The 23,381-nt window shown below is 56.6% G+C and overlaps 1 protein-coding gene and 1 long non-coding RNA gene across 2 annotated transcripts in view; one reads left to right on the top strand and one right to left on the bottom strand.

Moving 5' to 3' along the window:
- LOC115302112 overlaps window positions 1-20,417 on the top strand; it is a 28,423-nt gene extending 8,006 nt beyond the window's left edge. The window contains exon 3 of the long non-coding RNA XR_003913423.1: window positions 20,388-20,417. This is a non-coding gene — a long non-coding RNA (uncharacterized LOC115302112). The remainder of the gene's footprint in view (window positions 1-20,387) is intronic.
- Window positions 2,663-12,013, bottom strand: DLL4 (delta like canonical Notch ligand 4). The gene is made up of 11 exons (XM_029952112.1): window positions 11,611-12,013; window positions 11,230-11,499; window positions 10,644-10,701; window positions 9,579-9,842; window positions 9,103-9,163; window positions 8,886-9,016; window positions 7,140-7,309; window positions 6,746-6,965; window positions 4,832-5,534; window positions 4,207-4,315; window positions 2,663-3,712 (listed from the first exon to the last, which is right to left on the bottom strand). Exons 1-11 carry the CDS (start codon window positions 11,674-11,676, stop codon window positions 3,707-3,709), a joined length of 2,058 nt encoding a protein of 685 aa, XP_029807972.1. The 5' UTR covers window positions 11,677-12,013; the 3' UTR covers window positions 2,663-3,706.
- Window positions 20,418-23,381: the final 2,964 nt, after the last annotated feature.

The raw sequence follows: 23,381 nt of genomic DNA, 5'->3' as shown, positions 1-23,381 counted from the left end.
GGCAGGCCCGCCAGCGACACCGGCTTCCCGCGGCCGCGGCCACGGCCCCTGCCCCGCGCGGGCTCCCAGGCCGGGGGCGGGATTCGGGGAGGCAGGAGGCGGAGCCCACGGGTGGGGACGTCTCTGTGAAACTCGCGGCCTTCAGCTGCTTCCCGGCCCGGGAAGTGAGCCGGGGTCGGGAGGCCGCAAACAGGAAGTCGGGCTGTAACAAAGAGCGCGGGGCGCGGGGCGGGGTGCGGGGACCCGCGGGATCTCCGGGGCGCCGGTGGCTGCGGCAGGTGGAGGGTCGATCCAGCTAGAGCGCCGCACCTGCGTTTTCCGCCGCACGGGGTTCGGGCACCGCCAGGATCCGGCGGGGCCACGGAGCCGAAAAGAGCACCTTGGGCGCGGCCACCCGGGGAAGTCGCATCCTCTCCTCGGGAAGGGACAGTCACAGTTCCCTGAGTGAATCACTTCCATCCCCTTCCCGGAATGCGGCAGGCCACGTGGGAGGAAGGGCTGGGTTCACCGATCCTTCGAGACCCACGAGGAAGGGCTGGGAGAGATGCAGGGACAGGAGAGCCTCATATGTGGGTCCACACCAGAGGTGGAGCAGCCATCCATACTGCCTGAATGTTGCCCTATCTAGCCTGCGATGGAGGGAGTGGATAGGAGCGAGCCACTGTCTTTTTTTCCTACCCTCTAACCAGTCTGACCTTGATGCTAAGGCAGGAGAGGGGGCCCTGGTTGAACAAATAGGATAAAGGTATTCCTCCCTTCACAGCCTCTTCCTGACTTATCTCCTCACATGGTCTCAGGTGGTTAGCAGCCAGTGGGCCCTGGAAAAGCAGCTGTCCCCAGAGCTGGAGGTCACCATGAGGCCAGATTAGCGTTTAGGCTCGACACTGCCTCCAGGCTGTTAAGGAACCACTAAACTCTGAATTCTCTTACGAAATTCTCATAGGAATGAAACAAGCATTTGCTAAACCATGGAGAGGGTTTCCCAGTGCTTTGACTTTGTTTATGCCAAGCCTGGGACCTCTCCTGTATACCTGGACACCTGATCGGGAAAGTCTTGGGTACCTAACCTATGAGAAGGGGCTGGACCCTCAGGACATGACCTCTGGGCTAGGGATAGAAGGACTTCTGCTGTGGCCTGTTCACACCCCAACTGCTTGGCCCAGCTTCTGCCGTGTCCCTAGAGGGGGAGACACGGGTTGGAGCTGCCTAATCCAAACCTGTGCTTAGATCCTCTTTCCCCAGAAAGCCTGTGTGTTGGTTGGGCTCTTCCAGCTCCCTGACTAGGGTATCAGAGTCAGTGAGTGGGTTTGGCTAGCTAGCTCCCCTCCAAGGCTCTTCTCAGATGTACTGGCAGCTGGTGAAGCCTCAGCACAGCCTGGCAATGTGGACGTGCAGCCTCGCGGGTGTCCTACCTGTCCCCCACATGGGAGCCTCGTCATCGGCCTTGTGTCCCAGCCCAGTTTCCCCAGCCCCCAGGGCCTGGGAGCTGCTTTCCTGTTTCATTTTGGGCAGGAAGAGTGAGGTCGTGTTGTTCTTCCCCCTGCTGCCGGCTCAGGCTGTGGGAACAGTTCCCTGAATGCTTTCCTGTTTGATACCCTGTGTGTGCAATGAGAGGAACAGGGAGCAAGAGTGAAGTGTGGAGCGTGTACATGTGGGTGAGCCAAGGTGCCTTGCTCCCAGGTGTCTGGCATAAGCTTCCAGGTCAGGGAGGACAAGAGCCCACTGCAAGAGGGCACTGCACATACTTGGATTCCAAGGGGAGCAGTTGGTGGGCCTATTTTGCTTTACTGCGGACAAGCTGAGAGCTGGGAGCATCTGCTTAGCTTTTTGTTGGTAGCTCAATTTTTTCGTCATTGACTTTCCATGCCATATGCCTGTGGCTGTAAAAAAAGGACTGTGGCCCACTAGGGACCATCCTGCACCTTAGAGGAGGATAGACATGAAGTAGAGACTAAAGCCCCCTCATTAGTGCCTCAGCCCGAAGGAGGTAGCCAGAAACCTGGCCCCCCCCCACCCCCCACAAGGCTACCTCCTCCTCCTCCTCTCCCTGCAGTCTCCAATAAATTCCTGCAGTTGTGGGCGGACCAGGTGCCCAGACTCCGTGCTCTTGCCCAGCTTCAAGGAAGGCAGACCTAAAGTAAGGCCCTCCCCACCCCCAAGACCAGTGTCCCACTGGGACTGGGCAAAGAGTATGTAGGTGCCAGTCCATCTAAAACCCTGCAATGGCAAGAGGAAGGACCCAGATGTCATTATGGTTCAGAGACCTCACTGTCTGATAATCAAATGCTTTTGAAAAGAGGAAAACAGTCAGGATTCTCCCTTCCCCCAAATTCCTGTATCTCCCAGGCTACTAGGGAGCCTCAAAAGTTTCAGGCTTAAGGAGAGAAAGGGGGATAAATTCAGGTCAGGGGGCATACCCCCCAACTTACGGTGGAAGCACAGGGGGAAAGCCAGCAGGCAGGTAAGGCTGGCACAGGCCTGGGACTAGATGGCAAGATGGGGCTCCGCAAGGAGTGGAAGGAGCCCGGCAGGCCAAGGCCAAGTGTATTGCACAGGTCGCAGGGGGTTCTGGCAGGGCAGCCAGCAGCAATGTGAGAAGGGGAGTCAGAGAGGATAGAGAGAGGATTCCCACTCTGCCATCACAAAGACAGGACCCAGGAAGTAATAAACTCCTGTACACATCTGTTCCATATTATAAATACACATTATATACAAAATAATGTTATAAAATGTAGAAAGGTCAGTGCTTCTGATTCTTAAATTATCGAAATACTAGACTCCAAAATAAACTACAAAAAAAACCCCAAAATAAAAACTCATATTATTGATTTCTGAAGATCAGCTTCAAGGGTGGTCCACGGGCAGTAGTGGGTGTAGGCTCAAGGCTGTAGGAATGGTTTGAGAGAGGAAAGGGCCTAGGCGGTAACAGCACCTCACAGGGCCCTCGCTGGAATTTCCATCACTGCTCTGAGCTCCCCAGTCAGGCCTGGTGCCCCCAGCTGACAGACAGGGCATGCCCTCCACCTGTCTGCTCACAGGAACCCAGAGACACGCAAGGCCGGAGGCTGTGGAAACCAAGTAGGTCTTACCAACAGCCTTTCCCAGAGGGCCCTGGCCAGGGAGAAGATGGAGCGCTGTTATGAGCAAGGCCCTCATGCAGGGGTTGGAGGCACAGGGCGCTTGCCTCACCTGCAGGGCAACTCCTGCCAAGAGCCACACCCAGTGGTATCCTAGCCCACAGATGGCCCTGCCCATACTGGCTTCCTCTCTCCTCTCTGATTTGGACCCAGCTGTCACCATGGAGCCTGGGCCGAAGGCACTTTTGGAAACACAGATGCCAGTGGAGGCCACAGCAGCTCCAGGCCCCAGGGGGCCACTACCTCTCCCTCTGGAAAACAAGCCAGATTCCCCAGAGGAGCCCCTCTGAAGGCCACTGCCTGCAGGGCAGGTCCCAGTGGCATCTCTCCTCTCTGTTCCTCTGGCTGGCGCGGCTGCCAAGCTGATGCCAGACAGACACCCCAAGGCATGGAAGGGTACTGCATCTCTTGGCAAGTTCACAGTCTGTCCAGGTCATGCCATTCCCTCTTCCTCCTGAGAGCAGCACGTTGCATATTAAAACTGTCCCATCCAGGATGCAATGTAAACAATGCAGAAGGAAGATCCAGCTGCTGGGGCAAAGCTGGGATGTCCTGGGAAGGCTCCTGCCTTATACCTGGGGGAGCATGCGGAAAGCGGGGAGGAGGGTTACCCTGGAGCCATGCACTCCCTCCAAGGCTGCCCTGGGCCTCCCTGGGAGAAGCCACTCAGCCAGGTGGGGAAATGAGCAGGTGGGGCACCCCTCCCCAGACTTCTGCCCCAATAGCGCACTGCCTGGGAGCCCGGTGTTCAGGAGGTGGGCTGGCGAGGAAGCAGCAAGAAGGGGCAGGAAGGGCAGGCTCTCGCCCACCAGCAGCTGGGAAGCAGTGCTGGGGAGCTGGCCGGGTGCCGTGGCCACCCAGCCCAGCACGAACACAGCAGGAGGAGCTAAGCCCAGCTCCTGTTTCACTCTCTGTGGCAACGAGGCCAGCCAGGACCCAAGAGTCACTGAACCTGGCATGCCAAGGAGGGGTTCTGACCCACCTTGGGGTCGAAAGTAACCAAGCCTCTTTCCCATCCCCGAATGGCAGGTGGGGACACACTGGAAGGGAAAGCAAGCCCTGCACTCACCTCTGTGGCAATGACACATTCGTTCCTCTCTTCTGATATCAAACACACAGACTGGTACATGGAGTCCCTGGGGGAGCATATCGCTGATATCCGACACTCTGGCTTTTCACTGAGGGAACACAAGATAGGCCAGTGAGGGAGGGATGGGGAGAGGGGTGGGGGCAGGTGGGGCGCTAACCTGGACAATGGAGAGCCAAGGGCCCTGACAGAGGTGGCTCTGAGAGGACACAGGGACTGAGGATGCCCAATGCTAGCCTGGGGAAGCAGTTAGGAACAGCCCCTCAGGAAAGCCACAAGACCCCCAACCTTACCAAGGTCTCAGGCCTGAAAAAAAGCCAGCATTACCTCTACAGGCAAGCCATGCCATGGAAAGATGGAAGTCATAAGAGACTCATTGTGGACCCTGGACATTTGTAAATGAATGGGTGAATGAATGCATGAGGAGGAGGGATGAAGGACCCCTGGCAGAAATCTTGCTGGAGGAGCTTCCTGTCAGCAGCAATATCCCCTGTTTGTTTAAAAGCAGTCAGGGGCCGGGTGCCAGCCTTCCACCTGCCCTGGGGAGCCCAGGGAGTACCATGCGGGGGCTCTGTGGGTAGGTCCTGGGCCTCCAGGCGCTGCTCACCTGTGTAACCTCAGCGGCGCCTTCTCCCCTAAGCTCTTATCACTGTGGGAATACTTCCCCGCCATGGTCCCTCGCCCCAGAGGCCCTGGGGCCAGATTATAGTCCAGTGTGTGGTTCTGCTGTTTGCCACAGTTGGACTTGTCCAGGCCACAGTCCACTTCCAGCTCCTTCTTCTGGTTTGTGTTCTTGAGCTGGGCAGCAGGGATCAGATTGTCCTTCTGGAAGTCTGACAAGTTGTTCATGGCCTCCCTTCCACCATCGTCAGGCCGCCGAAGCCGCAGCTGCCGCACTGCCACTGCCACCATGCCCAGCAACACCAACACCACCACCAGTCCCACGCCCAGAGAGACAGCCACCCAGGGGAAGCTGGGTGGCATGCTCACAGGGAACTCGCAGCGGCTGCCCACAAAGCCATAGGGACAGTTGCAGACAAAGCCGTCTGGGGAGAGGCCGGCATAGCAGGTGGCCCCGTTGAAGCAGGGTCCTGAGTCACAGGCGTCATTAGGAATCCGCACCTCACAGCGCCGGCCAGAGAAGCCAGCGGGGCAGGTGCACATGAGCCCATTCTCTAGATCATGGCAAGTGCCGCCGTGGGCACAAGGGTTGCGGGCACAGTTGCTGATGTGGAGTTCACAGTGGAGGCCTGTGAATCCAGGACGGCAGCGGCACATGCGGTTAGGACCACGGTTCACACACTGGCCCCCTGTGAATACATATGGGACACAAGTCAGCAATCACCTGGGCGGACCCCCCCCCCCCGCCCCCGTCGTGGTGCAGTGGGTGAGTGCTGCAGCCCAGATCCTACTAAAAAGAGCACTGTACCAAGAGTCGGGAGACCCGGACTTGAGGGTGCCTTGGGCCCTGTATGCCTCAGTGAGCTCATGTATAAAAACTACTAGCATCTTACAGAGCTTCCCAGCAGGATCAAACAGCTACGCTTGGGTTTGAATCTCAACTGTCTCCCTCAAGCTGAAGGGAATCTAGCACCCGTTGCTTTGCCGCCTTCTAAGCCTCAGTTTCCTCACTTGTTAAAGTATAATGCTAGCCACCCTCTCCCCACCTCCACCGGCTAGGAGATCTCTGAGGACTGGGTAGAATGACGCATGAAGGGAGGAGCACAGCACCGCTATATAGTAAATGCTCAAATAAATGTAAGTATCAGTTAACAGAATGAACACGGTGATTAGCTACAGAACAGAGTTCATCTCAGCCCTTCCAACTCTTCTCCACCTCCTAAGGATTCTCTCCTGCATAGAGCTGTCTGCCTGCCTCATGGAAGGTCACCAGGAGGCCAAGGAGACCAAGATAACCAGCATGATTTGCACCCCTAAAAGATGGAGATTTTATTTTTAAAATTGTTTTAGATTTGATTTTTAAGTAATCTCTACACCCAATGCAGGGCTCGAACTCACAACTCTGAGATCAAGAGTTGCATGCTTTACTGACTGAGCCAGCCAGGCGCCCCAAGATGCTGAACGTTTTAGATGCCCTATGCCATGCCAAGTTCCATGTGGCCACAGAGCAAGGTGAGGCCTTTGAAAGTGGGGCCCTGACTGTGCCAGCCTCCCTCTAGGAGGGACACAAGACCTCATACTTCCCTCTCCCTAGCCCATGACTTCCTGGGGAGGGCCAAAGGCCACCCAGAGCCACGAAAGGGCTCTGATGTGGGGATAGGAAGTGAAGCAGAGAACCCACCACTCTTCCTCCTAAGGCCTGTACCCACTGCCAACCTGCTCCTCTTCCAAAGCCACCCAGCTGATTACATAGGCTCTTCACAGTCCAGAGCCGGGCGGGACCATCTCATCCTGCCCAGAGGGACAGAGCTGGCCTCTCTCCTCTCCTGACCCTCCTTCACCAGAAGGCTCTCTCAGTCCTAAGATTGGCCCACCAGGTTAGCAAGGCAACAAGACTCACCATTGGCACATGGGTTACTGGTACACCTGTCCACCTTCTTCTCACAGTTGGAGCCCATGAAGTTGGGGGGGCATTCACAGGCATAGCTTGCCCCCTGGTTGCGCTCCCTGCAGGAGCCCCCATTGAAGCAGGGGGAGTCTGCGCAGCTCAAAATGCTGTGTTCACAGTGCAGGCCATAGTAGCCTGGGGGACACAGGCAGCGGTAGCCATCCTCCTGGTCCTAAAGAGAGACCAAAAAAGGGGCAAAAGTCAGACTCTGGGAGGTAAGGATTCATGGCGAGGCACCAGAGCCCACCTGCCCCCAATGTCTGCCCATGGCTGCATATCCACTGGCCACTTGGGGTAGGGATGTCTGGGCACTACCTGGCCAGACCTCCGCCAGCCTGAGGCTCACCTTACAGCTGCCTCCATTGCGACAAGGGTTGCTGTCACACTCGCTGAGCTCCAGTTCACAGTCCATGCCAGTGTAGCCTGGGCGACAGGTGCAGGTATAGCTCCGCTGACCACTGTTGGAGCACGTTGCCCCATTCTTGCATGGAGAGTGGTGGGTGCAGTAATTAAGATCTGCAGAAAAAGGAACCAGCCGGCTGAGGAGGGCTGTAGAAGGCTCCTACCTCCAGAGCCCATGTAGTGCGAGTTCCCTGTCCCTGTTTGGCCCAGAGGCTTCAACTCAAAGTCGTCCTGACCCAACTACCTTCCCTCCTTCTCCAGTCACGTATATCATGGCACCTTGAACCAGTGAAATCAGCCAAAGTTGAAAAAAAAAACAAACAAACCACAGATGGGACAGTCGCCTGCTAGGTAAGCTTACAACCACTGGCCATCAGGGCAGAATAAAGGGAAGGAAGAGGAGTGGATGGCAAGGCCACATGTTCAGGGAGAAGTCAGAAAAGGTTTCATGGAGGAGGGGCAACTGAGATAAGCCTGGAAGGAAGGATCAAATTTTAACAGGTGGAAAGGGTAGAGAAGAGCCGAAAGCCACTGTAAAGAACAGCCGGGCATTTTATGAGACTGACGCGCTGCCCACTGCGCCAAGAGGGCCGCTTAGCTGGGCATTTTAAAAAGAGAACTGTGTTACAAGGTTATTTTGAAATATAAGTATTTGTTTTCTTATTTGGGAAGGACAGGGAGGGAGCAAATGTCGAGCAAATACAGAGACTGTAAGGGCTATGTTTACATATGATGAGTATATTACCATGTCACCGGGGGAGCAAATGTGGGGAGAGGAAAGAAAATGGGCAGAAGCCAGGTGTGTATATGTTTGGGGTAGGGGGGAGGAAGGGGGAAAGCAACACACACACACACACACACACACACACACACACACACACACAGAATACAGGGGCTGAATTCCAAGCCCCTCGTTGCCAGCAAGTCAGGGCCTAGACAAGTTCTTTCTATCCTGGCAAGCCCCCTGCCCACCCTCCCAGGCCTGGTGCTGGTGTCTCCATGGCAGCAGCCACTCTATTTGACCCTGAAAATGGGAGACACATGCTGCAGCTGGCTCCCAGGATGAAGGCGAAGAGGCTCCCTCCCCCACGTGGGGCTGGCAGACTCCTGTATAGCCAGAAGAGTGACCAGCCACCCTCCCAAACCCAGAACTTGAGTGCGGGCTCAGGCAGCTGCCTGGCAAGTGCAAATGGGGAAGAACAAGGGAAGCTGTTTCTGCCCACAGCAAGGAGTCGGTTAGATGTCACTCCGCCCAGAGGCGCAGCTCACCCACAGGCTCAGGGCAGCTGGTGGGCACACCCCACCAGACAGCTGTGTGAGGGAGAGCTGCTCAAACAGGGCTTGCAGGTAAGCAAACACTTAGGGGGTTAATAGGTAACTACAAGGTAGAAAGAGGAACTGAGCCCAGCATCCCTCCTCCTTGGCCTTGCTGGAATTTGAGTGCAACTTCCAGGCTGCCAACTTGTCAACTGCCTGGCTTCACCAGCCACCCTGCCTCCCCAGCGCTGGAGCAAGAAGGGCCCACAATTTCCTTCTAGGCCAAATGTAAGGACCCTTAAAAGTCCCAAACTCCTTAAAGCACAGTGGGAAAGCCAAGTTGGTGGTGGCCAAGTAAGAAGTGTGACGCTCTGGTGCCCAACCCTGCTCATCTCCCCCAATGCCCTCTGCATCTCTCTTTGCCCTGACTCACCTTGGTCACAAAATAGGCCTCCCCAGCCCTCATCACAGGTGCATTGCCAGGGGATGCTGCAGGTGCCATGGCGACAGCCATTGTGGGGGATGCACTCGTTGCACAGACGTCCCTGCCAGCCTGGGCGGCAACTGTTGAGGAAAAGGAAAGCTGAGGGTAAGGTGAGAGCTTGGCCAGGAGACAGCGCCCGCCTCACCGCTTGCTGTCCCCTACTCACATGCACTCTGCCGGTTTGCTGCAGTAGCCGTTCTGTTCGTGACAGCCAGAAAGACAGACAGCTGAGGAAATAAAACAGCTGGGTGAAGTTGGAATGCCAAGGACTCTGAAGCCCCGCTCTCCCTCTCCTGGCCCTGGGGATGCCCATCCCCCCCAGATCTACTAGGCTCACTTCCCACTCCTGGCCTCCCAGAGGAGTCATGGGTGCCTAAAGGGAAATGGTGACACAGGGAATGAGAATCCAGGCTGGATGGAATGCAATAACGGGGTCATCTGGGCTCTGGCAAGAAGGGGAGGAGCACTAAGAAGAGAGATATCGGGGTCCACACCTGTCCTAAGCATCCCCACCTGTTCCTGAGGCCCAGCTAGTGGGCAGCCCAGACCTATGCAGTGAGGGAGGTAGGCTGTGGCCAGAAAGAGGCCACTGTGTTTGCTCCAGGGACCCCCTGCCAGGTAGGCAGGAGCTTGGCTGCTTACGCTGTTCGCAGTACTCCCCAGTCCAGCCGGGCAGGCAGGACAAGCTGCCATCTGGCTGGCACACGTAGTGGCCGAAGTGGTCATTGCGCTTCTTGCACAGGCGTGAGCAGCTCTCCCCATAGTAGTTGTCACTGCAGATGACCCGGTAAGAGTAGCGCAGCCTCGTGGGAGGGCTGGTCTGCTCATCCAGTAACCAGTTCTTGCCCACAGCTAGGGAGCCCTGGATGGCGATCTTGCTGATGAGTGCATCTGGTGGCAAGGCCTCTGAAGGGGCAGAAGGCCAGGTCAAGGAAGGGCAGCCAGTCCCTGAGAGTGCCAGCAACTGCTGGATCAAACCAACTGTCCAGACGACCCCCAGCTGCCAGCAAGCACAGGCCAGAGGAACCCAAGTGACCCACTGCTTAGCTTCTATGTGTGTATGTGTGCACTCCTGGGCCCTGAATGCCTGATACCATTCAAAAAAGGGACAATAGAAGGATGTTAAGATATCCCAGTGTTCTGGAGGCAGATAGACCAGGAAAGAGGAAAAGAGGTCAAAATGAGGAAGAAGAAAAAAAGAGAAAGAAAAAGGAAAAAGAAAGAAAAGAAAGCCAGGCCTGGGAGGACACTGTGAGAAAGGGGTCCTCTGGTGCCCATTCACGGGTTCTGCCCTCAGAGATGGGTAATGCTTTTCTTTTTCCTTTTCAAAGTGAGAATTGTTGTGCTGCTGAAATATCCTTTTCCTCTGTGTCAGAACAACATCCCAAAGCCATTATTCCCTTTCCAAAGGAGCGGAATTCGCAAAAGGTGTAAAATACAGGAAGGGGCCCGTCAGCGGCGCTGGCAGCTTCGGCCTTTCTCACCGCCGTGCTCCCCGCGTTCCCACGCCAAAAATAACCCGCAGGAAACGCAATTGTGCTTAGAGTCCAGGCAGCGGGCGGAATCCGAGCGTCCAGCGCGGGGCGCAGCTCCAGGCCGAGCTTAGCGTCCTGCCCCCCACCCCGCACTTTCCCCCGCCTATTACAGGTTAACTCTTTAGGCGCTGCGCTGTGTCGCCCCCCTGTGGCGGCGGAGCGAGCTACTCACCTGGCCTCAGGTCGTCTCCTGGCGCATGCCAAGCTTCGATGATGAGTGAGAAGGTACCCTGGAGGCCAAAGGAGGGGGTGGGGGAAGACAGAGAGAGAGAGAGAGAGAGAGAGAGAGAGAGAGAGAGATGAGCAGGGGAGGAGGTGCGGGTGCCTTGCGGCAGCGGGTTTAATTAATCTAATTGCAGGATACAGTTACGGTTCCCGGGTCAACATAATGTGTCTGCGCGCTGCATCGCGCAAGCAGGGAAGGTGAGAGGAGAACCCTGAGTGGGACAAGGGTTAGGAGGTAGGGGAATGTTAGCGAGGGTCATTCGAAGGTTTGAAACGCGCCGGGGTAGTAAATGATAAAAATCATATCCCAAGAGTAGGGAGAAGAGAGGCCTTAGAACTAGGAAGAGGGAGCCTGGTGAGAGCCTTCCTGAGGATGAGGTCCCAGGAGAGTTGGAAGAAAGTATCAAAGGAGAGCGCCCTTTGTTTTTTGTTTTGTTTAGTTGGAAGCGAGGAAATCTGGGTAGAGAGCTTTGGTCCCAGGGAGCCCCCTTCTCGTCTTTCGTGACCTCCCAGTGAGCCCAGGCTGTGCTCACCGGCCAGGTGAAATTGAAAGGCAGTTGAAGAGGATTGCGTCCCCCGCCGCTACTATCGTCCCCGACGGCGAAGGAGTTGGTGCCCAACACAGGTGTCGAGACGCTGCCGAAGGTGCAGGGCCCAGGCGAGACGACCGCCTGGAAGTGCTTAAGGCAGACGCGGAAGAAGGTCCTGCAGCCGGGCTCGCACGGCCGCCCGCTGGCCAATACTCCGCGCTCGTTGGCAAACTCCTGCAGCTGTAGCTGGAAAACTCCGGAGCCGGCTGCGCGCTATTGCACAGGGACCGAGAGAAGGAAGGAGGGGAGCGGTCAGCTCGGCAGACGCCCAGGGCTCAGGCTCAGGGAGCAGCGGGAAGGGGTGGAGGGGGCGCGGGACGTTACCTGCTGCCAAAGTGCCACCAGCAGCAGTAGCGCCCAGCCAGAGGCGCTACGGGACGCGGCTGCCATCCCCTGGAGCGTCGCTCTCTCTCTCTCTCTCTCTCCCCGCGCCCGCCCGGTGGCTGGCTTCGTTTGGGACGCCGCTTTCCCGCGCGTCTATCCGCCAGAGGGGGTCCCTAAAAAGCCAAGCTCTTCTGGGGCTTTCCTCCCGCGTCGCCTTCTCGCTAGCTCTGCTCCAACTGCGGCGGTAGGTAATCCAGGTGAGGGTGGCTGGGCGGTGGCAGGACTGAGGATGAGTCCTCGGGCTAATCCTGGGGCTGCAAGCGGGCTAGTGCCCGGGTACAGTGTACTGAGGCGGCTCGAGCAGTGGCTCTTGGCCTCGTGTTCCCAGCTTGCGCTCTGCGCCGCTACTGAAACCTGCGCGCTCGGGAGCCTTCCTTATATATATTGGCTCCTCTCTTCGCCGCCTGTCACTCAGAACCCACGGTCACTCTCCCCTCCCCTCCGGGCCTCTAGCGCTACAGCCTCAGCACCGCCTGGAGGGGGCCTCCATCCCCGCCATCCCCAGTCTCTGTCAGCCAGTCAAGCACAGGTCCCCGCCCCTACGTAGCGCTCTCAGCCCCTAGGTCCCCTAAGTCTGCCCGTGCCAAAGTGACCAGTTCTCCGCGACCAAGGGGTTACGGGTCGAGACCCCGGCGATGGGAGGAGGGGGAGGGCCTGAAGGAATGGGGCGGGAGGTGAGCGAGTGGTTCCCGGATGGTCGTGGAGGCGGAGACACTGGGGAGTCCCCGTGGGCTGTCTGTCCGCAGCCCGCGCTGGTTACCTTCAGACTTTGAGCAGGTAAAATAAACTTAAGCTCGGAAAGCGAAAGCAGCACAGAAGGACTCGGATCTTCTTCCCGGAGCTTCGGAGGCTGTAGTCTCCTCGACTTGCAACCTGTGAGCGCCCACCCACCTTGCGTCCCCCTCGCAGCAGGGAAGCCAGCGGACGCTTTAACCTCTCAGTGGCCACACTAGGCAAGGCGAGGGACTTGAGTGTAAGCCTCTGGGGCTCTCGGGGGCTCCCACCCTCCACCTGGCGGGCGTCTCCCTCCCTACTTGCGGGGGGCGTGTCCAGAGCGTGCTTTCTCCCTTCTGCCCCCAGCCTGGTCTCCACTGGTGTCAGCCCCTAGACGCGAAGTCCGGGAGATGAGGGAAGGGGGCGTGGTCCCCTAGGTAGGAGAAGGGGGGCGCGTCCTCAGCTGTATGGTAATAAGGGTCTGGCCCCGCCTCCCGCGCCTTCCCTCACCTGGGTTCCGCTTCAATTCCACCGCCCACCTTTCCCCCCCTACCCCAGCAGCCCCAAGCCCCCTCCCGCGTCCTGTCGCTCCGTTGGGGCAGGGAGGAACTCCCCCGGCTCCAGTGTTGGCTCAAGCCACTGGAGAGTCCTGCTGAGGGGCTGAGGTCGGGCAGACCCGGGTCCTCTCCTCATAAGGGCAAGATGCAGGGTGGAACTGAAAGCTAGCAGACTAATTTGAGTTTCAGGCAGCTTCACCCGTCTTGCCTTCGCCGTTCCCCTGGGTGGCCCCACTTCTTCGAGCCACTGCAGTGCAGCTGCTTTACCGGAACCCGGCATGATCCCCGGAGGCCTTAGACCGGGGAGGGCCGGCTTCTCCCAGTCTCGGGGGTGCCGGGGATCTCTCTCTCTCTCTCTCTCTCTGCGACGCTGAGGGCAGCGGGGGCCCGGTGGCTTCAGCTGTCAGCCCGCCCGCACAGCGATGGCTGTCGTCGAGCGATAAGATCGGCGCAGGGGGGACGAGGGGGGGGGGGGCGGGGGACAGGGACGCGGCGCGGGCCCGGGGGAAGGCCGGAGGGGGGGAGGCGCGGCAGTGGAGCACAACAGCTGCCTATGCCTAGCACGGTCTGATTTTTTTGACTTGGGGGTGGTGGTGGAGGATTGGGGGGAAGGACGAGAAACAAGAGCTTGGGAGCGTGGGTTGGGGGAGGGGCGAGATGAGGAGATGGGCTCCGGGGTCCCCCACGCACGGCCACCCCTCCCAGCCACCATCTGGCGCGAGCGGGTTGGCGTGGGGAACCGAGGTGGGGCGGGGGCCGGCAGATGGGCCCAGGCTGCGCTCCAGAGTTAATGTAGGTTATAGGCAGGCGGAGTCCCCAGGCCCGAGGGAGGGGGGAGCCCAGGGCTTGCCTCCCAGCTATCCTGACAAGTGGGTTCCCCACCCTCTCTCCACCCATACTCTATGATCCCTAAGCCTGCCTAGGATGCCAGAGTGTTCCTCGCTCTCCTCTGAGCTGGCATCCATCCCTGCCTAGTTTTGTCCGCTTCCACCTCCAAATCTTAGCCTAGGAGTTCATATGAACTCGCTTCTTTTCTGACTCTGGCACTAGCCGGACCCTCAAGGGACACATCCAGCCCTATGGGATGCATCTTGCTCAATACTGGAGCACTGGTAGATCTGGAACACTCTCTACCCTTGTCATACATCCCGATTAATGTGCCCAAAAGCACTTTGCAAACAGTCAAGGACCAAACAGAAGTATTATTGTCCTTAGAGACATAAAATGAAGGGGCCCCAGAAATGTAGAAATCCTCTTTGAGGAGGAAAGAGTTAAATTCTCCTCTCCATCAAAAGGCATCTATGAAGCATCTATTTGCCACGTGGGAGCAAAAAACTTGTTTTGTCCCAGAAGTTCATTATCCTACTAAGATGCCACCTTGGCCCTGAAAAGCCACCAGCACTCCAGTCTGCTGGAGTCCCTCTTTGCCCACATTTGCTGAGCAAGAAAGGATCTCACTGCAGGCCCAGAACTGAAATGCAAGTGTCCACAGCTGGGACTCCTCCCTTTTTCTTCCACTCCAGACCAGAAGAACCCAGCGTGTGTCCTACGGGCCACCAGGAGCAGGAGGCCATGAGGCCATCAAAGGCCGCAAATCACATGAGGATGAACTCACCCGGGCACCTACTGCCCCTGCCCATAGGGCTGACGCTTGGTATGGATGCAAGCTTCAACTGACATAGGCTCCCCTGGACTGAGTGTGGGCTTTCTAAAGGTCCACCGGTCCTCATCTAGACTCTCACTGACAACGTCAGGAGCCGGAGCAGTGTCCAGGCCTGGTATGGTGCGAGGCCCACAGCCTCCCCTGCAGGGCCCTTCTCCTTCTATTATCCTCTCCCTTTGGCCGCTGCACACAGCTCCCCAGCAGGCACAATCCGTACCTGGGGCTTTGAAGCGCCAAGATTGTCTTCCAGCCGTGCCCTTAAGCTGACCCGGGTTATTGGGGGGCACAACAGGGGCTGCATAGCGCCTCGGGATCCCTCCCCCACTAGGTAGTCTGCTCGGCCCGCCTAGCCCCTGAGCCGAGCGCGCAGCTTCAAGGCTTCCGCGTCGTTTCGCCCACCCCCTACTCCGGTTCCCGGCGGGGCAAACTGCGCCCAGGTAGGAGCAAGGTGGCTCGGCCACAAAGCCCGCTGGGCAGGCCAGGGGCGCGGGAGCGGGCCTGGCTTGGGCGGGGCGCTTAAGCCTTGAGGGGCGCCGCTGCGGTCGCCGCAGAGAAGGGGCCACGTGCAGGGAGCGGCGGCCGGGGAGCTGCACAGAAGGCGGGGAGATTTGCAAACTGTTGCTGCCACATGGCTGCTCCTTTCGATCCATTCACATTGAAATGAGGCCGGCGCGTGCCTCATCTGCCGCAGGGCGCTGCCACGCGTCAGCCCGGCCAGCCGCGTGCCAACTGGGGCAGTGGGGCTGGCAGGGCCTGCCAGCCGTGGGGGCACAGTCCGAGCCCTGAGGCCAGGAGGGGGGAGGGGAAGAGAGCCGAGCTATCCTAGCCGCTCAGGCGCCTCAGTTTTCGCGGACCTTGGCCCTGCAATTGGGAGCGAGCCGACGAGAAAAGACCAGGACGGACGGGTTTCGGAGGGGGCCAGGATCGATGCCGCCGCTCCCCGCAGATGCGCCCCGGCAGCGCTACTCTCCATCTGCCGCTGCTCGCACCTGCCGGTCAATAAATCGATTTTACAATTTAATGCAGCAGCTTCCCGCCCGCCTGGGACAGATGCCGCCGCAGAACCACCTCCGCCCTCACCCCTCCCCTCGAGGGGCGCCAGCGGTTAGGGCAGGGATTCCCGCTCGGCAGGCGGTGCCCCGCGGGGCCTCCTTCACCTTTCTCAAGTCCCTACAAGGAACTGCCTGCTCAGGGTCTTTCCCGCGGAACAGAGTGGGTTTCCCATAGGACAAGCTTGAGACTGATGTAGGAGAAAAGATGATGACTTAGCAGTGGCCTTGAGGGCTCATTTGGGGGCTTCATAGGGGAACAGGATGCAGTGGCTGATGATAAGATATGATAGACCCTGTGAAGAAAAAGGGATAGGACCTGGGGCATGGGCATTGAGAGACACTGAGTTCTTAAGGCTCTCCAAGATTCACGATGGGGGATGGGCTAAACTGGATTGGGGCCACTCCCCAGAGTGCCAGCTCTGGCTGAGTCTGATGGATAAGCATAACGTGGACCTGGCTTTTGGCACTTCTCAACCACATGATCTTGGGGCTTGTAATTTATTTTAATTTAATTTAATTTTCTAATGTTTATCTTTGGGAGGGCAGAGAGAGAGAGGGAGACACAGAATCTAAAGCTGGCTCCAGGATCTGAGCTGTCAGCACAGAGCCTGATGCTGGCCTTGAACCCATGAACTACAAGATCATGACCTGAGCAGAAGTTGGCCACTTAACTCACTTCTTTTATTTTTTAATGTTTACTTATTTATTTTTGAGAGAGAGAGAGAAACAGGGAAAGGTCAGAGACAGAGGGAGAGAGAATCCCAAGCAGATTCTACAGTCAACGCAGAGCCCAACGTGGGGCTCGAACTCACCAACTGTGAGATCATGATCTGAGACAAAATCAAGAATCCAATGCTTAACCGAATAAGCCAACCAGGGGCCCTATTTTTATTTTTTTAATTATTTTTAAATGTTATTTTAAGTAATCTCTACATCAAACAGAGGCTCAAACTCACAGTGCCAAGATCATGAGTCATGTTCTCTGCTGACTGAGCCATCCAGGCGCCCCTCTTGGGGCTTGTAATTGGACTCTACCCCTTCAGTTTTCTCATCTGTGCAATGGGGATAATAATAATAGTGACTAGGGAGGGTGACTGAGGGACTATATCTGATTACACATTTGTAGGGCAGAATAAACATTAATTTCCTTTCCCTCAGGTGACATCCTGACAGCCAAAGGCAGACTTAGAGTAGAAGGGAAATCCCTGACATCAATGAGGTCCAAGAGGAAGGGAAGAAAAAGGGATAGCTGAAGGTAAACAGTCATAAGGGATGAGGCAAGAAAGCAGAGGGCAGAAAAAAGGCAAGGAAAGCCAGATGGACCATGGAAAGGAGGGGGACCTTATGGAAAACCTTGAGTGTAAGGGTCCTTCGTGGGAAGAGGATATGATAAAGTTCTTGGCTGGAGGGAGAAGATTGAAGCTCGGAGAATGGATTTGGAGGAGGGATGAAGGTTGGAAGAACCAACTGCCCATGGCCTTGGCCTTCCAGAGATGATTCTCCTTCCAGGGCCAAGTGTGGGTCTTAAGATGGCAGCCCTCCTCCTAAGTAGTGATGTTTCAGAGCAGAGATGTGTAGGAGGAAGGAGAAATCAACTTCTGAAGTGCACTGGTCACTGAGGCTCCTGGCGCTTCAGGGGACTCAGCCCTCCTCACATCACCAGGAGGGCTGGGTGGTCCACAGACAGAGCTGGACTGTCAACCGGATGGTGGCTCATGACTGATGACCCAGTATTTCAAAGAATGGATGTCCGAGTGAGTAAGATCATTGAGCATGAGGCAGCATGCCTGTTCTGGCTCCTCGTGAGACCAGGAAGGCTTCCCACCTTCAATCTCCCTGGTTCCCAGGAACCCAAAGGCTGAGGCTAGCCCCTCCTTTGCCTTCTTGGAAGACTGGGCCGGTGGCACCTGGAACTGGAGTAATTGGTGTGCACAGGGCCCTCTCCTTCTCAAGGAGAACACTTTAGCATGCAGAGACAATGGGCTCAAGAGAGGAGAAGCTGAGGGCCCCTGACCTGAAAAGCCCCTCTTAATTGTATAAGAAGGAAGCTCTCCCCAGGCCTTCTGTGTGCTGATCAAGGGCTCTCCGTAAAGGAGAGAAAGGAGGAGCAGGGTGGAAACCTCCTAGCTGAAAGCAAGGGTCCTCACTGGTGGTGATCCAGCAGCTGCCCCAGCTTCATTTGCCAAACCCAGGGGATGCCTGGAAAGCTAGGGTCAGGAGCCATGCAGCGGGTATTTCCAGACACAGAGGAGTCCGGGGTTTATGGTAGCCTCCACGGCAACTTTCCCAGAGCCCCTGGCTTCCCCTTCCCTAGCTTCTTCCTGTCCCCACCCTAGTGAATGAACTGGGAGGCTCAGGGGAAGAGAGGGAAGGCTCAGGGAGGCCTCTGCATGGAGACCCTCAGGTTGCAGGCAGAGCCCAGCCTATCCTTGACTCCTGCCCAGATCCCTCAGGGTATGGAGGACCCTGAGAGGTGGTTTACAGGGCTAGAGATCAGAGGGTACAGGGCGAAGACATTGCTAGGCCTGATGGGACTGAGAGAGAACCTCCTGCCAACTTGTGCAGAAGGGTGGAGGAGGTGGGGGCAGAGCCTGACAGCAAAGGGTCAGGCACCCCCTGGGCCCTAGATCTTGGATCGGCTTCCCTAACTGAAGTTTTTCTTCCCCTGTGCTCACTCATCCGCTCTCTGTTGGCTGGCCTATCTCCACTGTGCTCTCCTCTTGCCCCTCCCCAGCATACAGATCAGTATATCTCTGAAACCTCTCTTCTCTGTAAACTTTGACATGTGGGAAGCTCTCCCCAGCCCCACTTTCCTGCTCAGCCCTCCATTACCATCCAGGGTCGGCATTGTCCCTGATCCCTTGATGTCCCCAGGTCCTTGTGTGCTCTTCATCTTCCTCCATCGAGCAACAACTCATCTCCTGGAAGGAACTCTGACCTCTCATTTCTCCACACAGCCTCTGATCTCTGATCTCAGCTGCTACTCAGGGCTTGAAGCAAGCAAGAGATAGGAGAGGGGCAGGCCTAGGAACCCGGGAGTGGGGGCTACTCAGACAGCCTCCCTGGAAGGAAGGGTCAGGCCTGAACCAGGAAGTGCTGTGTTTCAAATACTCTCATAGAGAGAGAAAGACATCGGGGACAGGTGCCAACTCTGAACAGCTGCCTGAGCAGGCAGGGCACAGCTCCCTGGAGAAGGCTGAGGAGGAATCTGACTTCCATAGTCAAGTAGGTGATGGGTCTTTAGCAAAGGGTGGTGACTGGTTGTCTCCTTCTCCCTCCGTGGTCAGAATGAGAGGAAATGGGCTTCAATTGTGGCAGGAAGGACTTAGGTTAGATGTATGGGAGAACTTCCTATGACGGTGTCTATATCTGTACTACGTATCTCAGTTGTTCATCCAGGTTGAACTCTCCCCTGGAGTTGATAAAAATTGCATGTTGATGCTTGCTAATGAGTAACTTGCCTTGGCTGTGATTAGCAAAAAGCCTTCAGGCCAGAGAATTCTGGTCTCTAGACTGTCCCCAGGGAAGAAGTCCAGAGAGGCCTGGAAGACACCAGGACCAGAGCATCTTCTCAGCCCCAAGAAGTTTTTGCACAATCTTAGGGCACTGTGAGCCAATGCCACTTTGCCTCTCCTGCCCCCAGTTCTCCGGCCACCATCTCGAAAAACAAGACTTATGGAGCTGTCCAGTCAGCAGCAGAATTTTTTAGCAAAGGGGCTGGCTGGATTTAAGGTCTGGGAGCTTGTAGAAAATTTCCAGAGTAATGGTGAATACTCAGGGCCCCCAACACCAGGGGTTTCAGTAACACCTCAGTTAACTCTATACATTTAGAAATAGGCTTTGACTCTCTCTTGTGTCTACTGACCCCAGTCTCCAGAGTCCTGCTTGAACAGCATGAATTCTCCTGTGGTTGGAGCCATTCTGGCACCAAGATCCCTGTGTTGCCTTGTGGCCAACTCCCCGATCTCTTGCTTCCCCTCCTCTCCTAAGTGGTTTGATCCCCTACTACCATTACCATAGCCCTTCTCCAGTTAAAGAGGAAGCTAGAGAAACTGAGGACAAATCTATCAAACTACCATCAAAAGAAGAGAATGCAGGGGTGCCTAGGTGGCTTTGTCAGTTAAGCGTCCGATTCTTGATCTTGGCTCAGGTCTTGATCTCAGGGTTGTAAGTTCAAGCCCCACATTGGGCTCCATGCTGGATGTGGGGCTTACTTAAAAATAAAAAAGAAGAAAAAGAGAAGAGAGTGCAGGCAAAAGCTGTATGAACCTCACAGCTGGCTCTCTTAGGGCCACATGTGTATGTGAGTTTGGGTCCATCAGTCAACTGGTTTTGGATGAGGGCTACCATGTGCCTAGCACTAGGTTAAGGTCAGTGAGGCCAAAAGGAACATGGGAGGTGGAGATGAAATCAAGGTGGTCTAGAGCAGGGAGGTTCAAAGGGAAGACTAGAGGCAGCTAGGAAACTATCTACCTCTGGTTAGTAGTCAGGTGTGCACTGATGCCTGGGTCCTGCCCCTGAGATGGCTGGACATCTGAGAATGCCAGACCCCTGATGACCTATTCGGATAGATCCCACAGCCCTCCTCTCAGCCCTCGCTTTCTATCCAGATAGAGCCCTGCAAACATGATCAGCGTCAGGGCTCCCCAGCTCCAATACTGAGGGTTAGGGCAACTCTGGCCATGCCACTTTCCCTGCAAGTTCTTCTCCCCTTCCTCCTTTTTCTCTCAGAGGCCCGAGGCTCTGCACAGACTTGCCTGGAAGAGAAGGGTTGGATAAAGCCTGCATTCATCCAACCTTCAGCCTGGAACCCACGAAGGGAATCCATAGGTGTCTCAGGAAGCTCAGGATGAGGTGAGCTCTCAAGGACATCTAAACCAACCCCATATTCTGTGGCCAAGAGCTTGAATACCTCCAGAGAAAGGATCCTCACCCCCTCCCCAGGATGAACCTGTTCTTTAGATAGTTCTAGTGATAGCAAGTACATCCTTATTGACCCCAAAGTCCTGCTGTGGTCAGTGTGGGCTGGTGGTGTAGGAGGGCTCTGTTTGGGCTGGGCCTCCCTGAGGAGGAAAGGCACTGCCACAGAAGGGTCCACCAGCCTCTTGGATTGGGGGTGGCTCTGCTGTGTCCTGTGAGTCCCCTACTGCGCCTGCTTGGTGCCCTGGGCTGGAGCAGTTTAAGCGTGAGAAGCCCTGGTCAGTTCCCAGCTCGGCCCAGGGGTGGGGCAGCCAGGGTGAGGCAAGCCCTGGTCAGCCCTTCTCAGCCTCACCGGAGAGGCCAGGCTCAGGTCAGCCTGTCGCAAAGGCCGTCCCTTCCCAAGCTGAGATCATCGCCCTCCTGCCTCCATGGCAGCCCCCACCTCCAGCTGAGCTCACTGCCCTGGCCCGCTGAGGGACATTGTTGTCTCCCCGGCCCCTCCCCCAGGCTCAATGAGCTGTTTGTTGGCATGTCCGGTGCGGGCAAGGGGAGGGCGGGCACAGGGCGCCCGCACACAATGGGGATTCCGTCCATTCTGAGGTGGCTGCGGGAACCAGGCTGGCTTTGTCCCTGGGACCCTCATTCCCACCATTTAGCGGAGCCGGAACTCCAGGCGGAAGGCCCCGTATGAGAACAACAATGTCGTCACCCTGTCTGTGGGGGAGGGTGCTGCAGGCCAGGGCTCCTGGAACCCAGAAGATCCACAGTCTGGAGCAGCCTGAGGGGCACTTGGGACAGGTCTTAGGGCTGAGGCTGTGCCTCAGATCTGAGGGAGACTGAGGCAGACGGGAACTCCCCTACTTGCCCTGCCAGTCCATCTGCAGCCTGTGGCAAGCATGGAAGGGGGCTCCCTTGCACCTCCCAGTCATGGTTGCTCCTCTATGTGCAAAGATGAGCCCTAAGGTGCAGAAGGTACTAATACAGCCTGTAAGCCCTGTTCCGTGCTGTGCCATGGCGGGGCTGAGTTAGGGGCAGCCTGACCTGCAGGCCTTTGTGTATCCAACTTGGCCCAAAGGCCTTTGCTCAAAGCTGGGCTAAGGCCCATTTCTGGGCCACTAGCCTGGCTACCTGCCCCTTCGGAAGTGGTGCTGGCTGCTCAGACAACAAGTGTTTATTTTGTAGTGGCGGGGGGGGGGGGGGGGGGGGGGGGGGGGGGGCGGGTGGACAGGACGTCATGGCATTTCCCTGTTTCCCTCCAGCCTAGTTCTGCAGTGGTTCTCACAGTCTGGGTACTGGTGACATCACCAGCCTTTCCTCCTCTGCCCTGGCCTCCTTGCCTCCCCCTCCCACCCTACCCCACGGTCTGGCCAAGCTATACAGTTCTGAAACTCCTGCTTCCGGTGAGGGCACTTCTGAGCAGGTCCCCATGAAGGGTGTGAGTAGCCAGGAAATATCAGACCATCTTCTTGTCACTGCCCTTGGCATTCAGGCTGAGCCTAGAGATAGCCCCTCTGTGCTCACCCTCACCAGAATGGTCGGTGTCCCACCCGGGCACGCGCCTAGTGCGATGCTGGCCCTTTAAGGGTCTTGGGAAGCCAGAACAACAGGAAATCCAAACGGCCTCATTAGGCAGCTCAGAGCTCAGCACAGTAATTAGTGCCCTGAAAACAAAACAAGGAAAAGCAGGTGGTGGTGCCCCCCCTCAATCTCGGCTGCCCCCGGCATGGCCTGTTAGTACCCAGAACTAGGCAGCTGGGATTGGAGCCCCTCCCTTCTAAGCCCCTCACCCCAAGCTCCTGAAGCCTGCTGCCCACTGCCCAGGCCAAGGGTCAGAGCCTGAGCTTCTGGGGAGCAGGCAGTGGCTTCTCAGCTAAGAGTTTCCCCTAGGGAGATTGAAGCCCTGGGGGCATGTGGGGCTTCCCCTCTCTCGCAGCCAGGTGGCCACTTGTCCACAGCATCCTCCACCTGTTTGGAAAATGCTGTGGTGGGGGCTGGGAGCTAGGTTGGGCTTCTCCATTGGGAAAGGGGAGACCCCTGGGAGTCCCAGGCCAAGAAGTCCCCCTTAGGAGAAGAGAAAGCCTGCTCTGTGGTCCTGCCTCTCAGCATCTCTGGTGATTCTCCAGGTGGGCAAGACCACTTGGGCAGAGGGGATGGTAACCCACAGGCCCCTGGACAGACCCTGGGGACTTCCAACCCCCCCCCCCCCCCCCCGCCCCCAGTTGGTAAAAGCCTGGCCAGGAGCACAAAGGGACCCTAGTGAGTTCTGTTGAGCCAGGCTACAGGCCCTGGCTTATTTTATCCCTTCCACATCCCATCTGATGCAACTGGAGCCTCACACTGTCCCTGGCCACTGAGATATCTCCCTTTATTTGGAGAGCTAGAGGAGGGACGTACTATGTTCCATTTCAGGAACAAATATTCATTCAACAAACATTTATGAAGTAGTTGCTATACTCCCTACACTATACTGGTAGGGTGTTCCTGAGAAGGTTTCAGAGAACTCATTGTGATAGCTCATTACATTTCTCTTTTTCAGTCATTTTTATGCCTAACCTGGAGCTTCAACTCCTAACCCTGAGATCAGGAGTTATGTTTTTGGGGCCTCTGGGTGGCTTAAGCATCCGACTCTTGTTTCAGCTCAGGTCATGATCTCATGATTTGATTTGTGGGTTTGAGCCCCACATCAGACTCTGCTATCAGTGCAGATCAGGCTTTCAGGTCCTCTATCTCCCTTTCTCTGCCTCTCTCCCACTCATTCTCTCCCTCTTTCTCTCAAAAATAAACATTTAAAAAATTTTTTTACGT

This window comes from Suricata suricatta, chromosome 9 (genome assembly GCF_006229205.1).
Source record: "Suricata suricatta isolate VVHF042 chromosome 9, meerkat_22Aug2017_6uvM2_HiC, whole genome shotgun sequence".
NCBI classification, from domain to species: Eukaryota; Metazoa; Chordata; class Mammalia; order Carnivora; family Herpestidae; genus Suricata; species Suricata suricatta.
Note: the sequence above shows the minus strand (reverse complement) of the source record. Positions and strands in the feature narration are given on the sequence as shown.

Bases quoted from the DNA above. Each gene is read 5' to 3' on its own strand.
- DLL4 (XM_029952112.1), bottom strand. From the start codon at position 11,676: ATGGCAGCCGCGTCCCGTAGCGCCTCTGGCTGGGCGCTACTGCTGCTG. The intron at 11,500-11,610 runs GTAACGTCCCGC...CCTGTGCAATAG, and splicing joins TGGTGGCACTTTGGCAGCAG to CGCGCAGCCGGCTCCGGAGT. The intron at 10,702-11,229 runs GTGAGCACAGCC...TTTGGCCTCCAG, and splicing joins CTTTCAATTTCACCTGGCCG to GGTACCTTCTCACTCATCAT.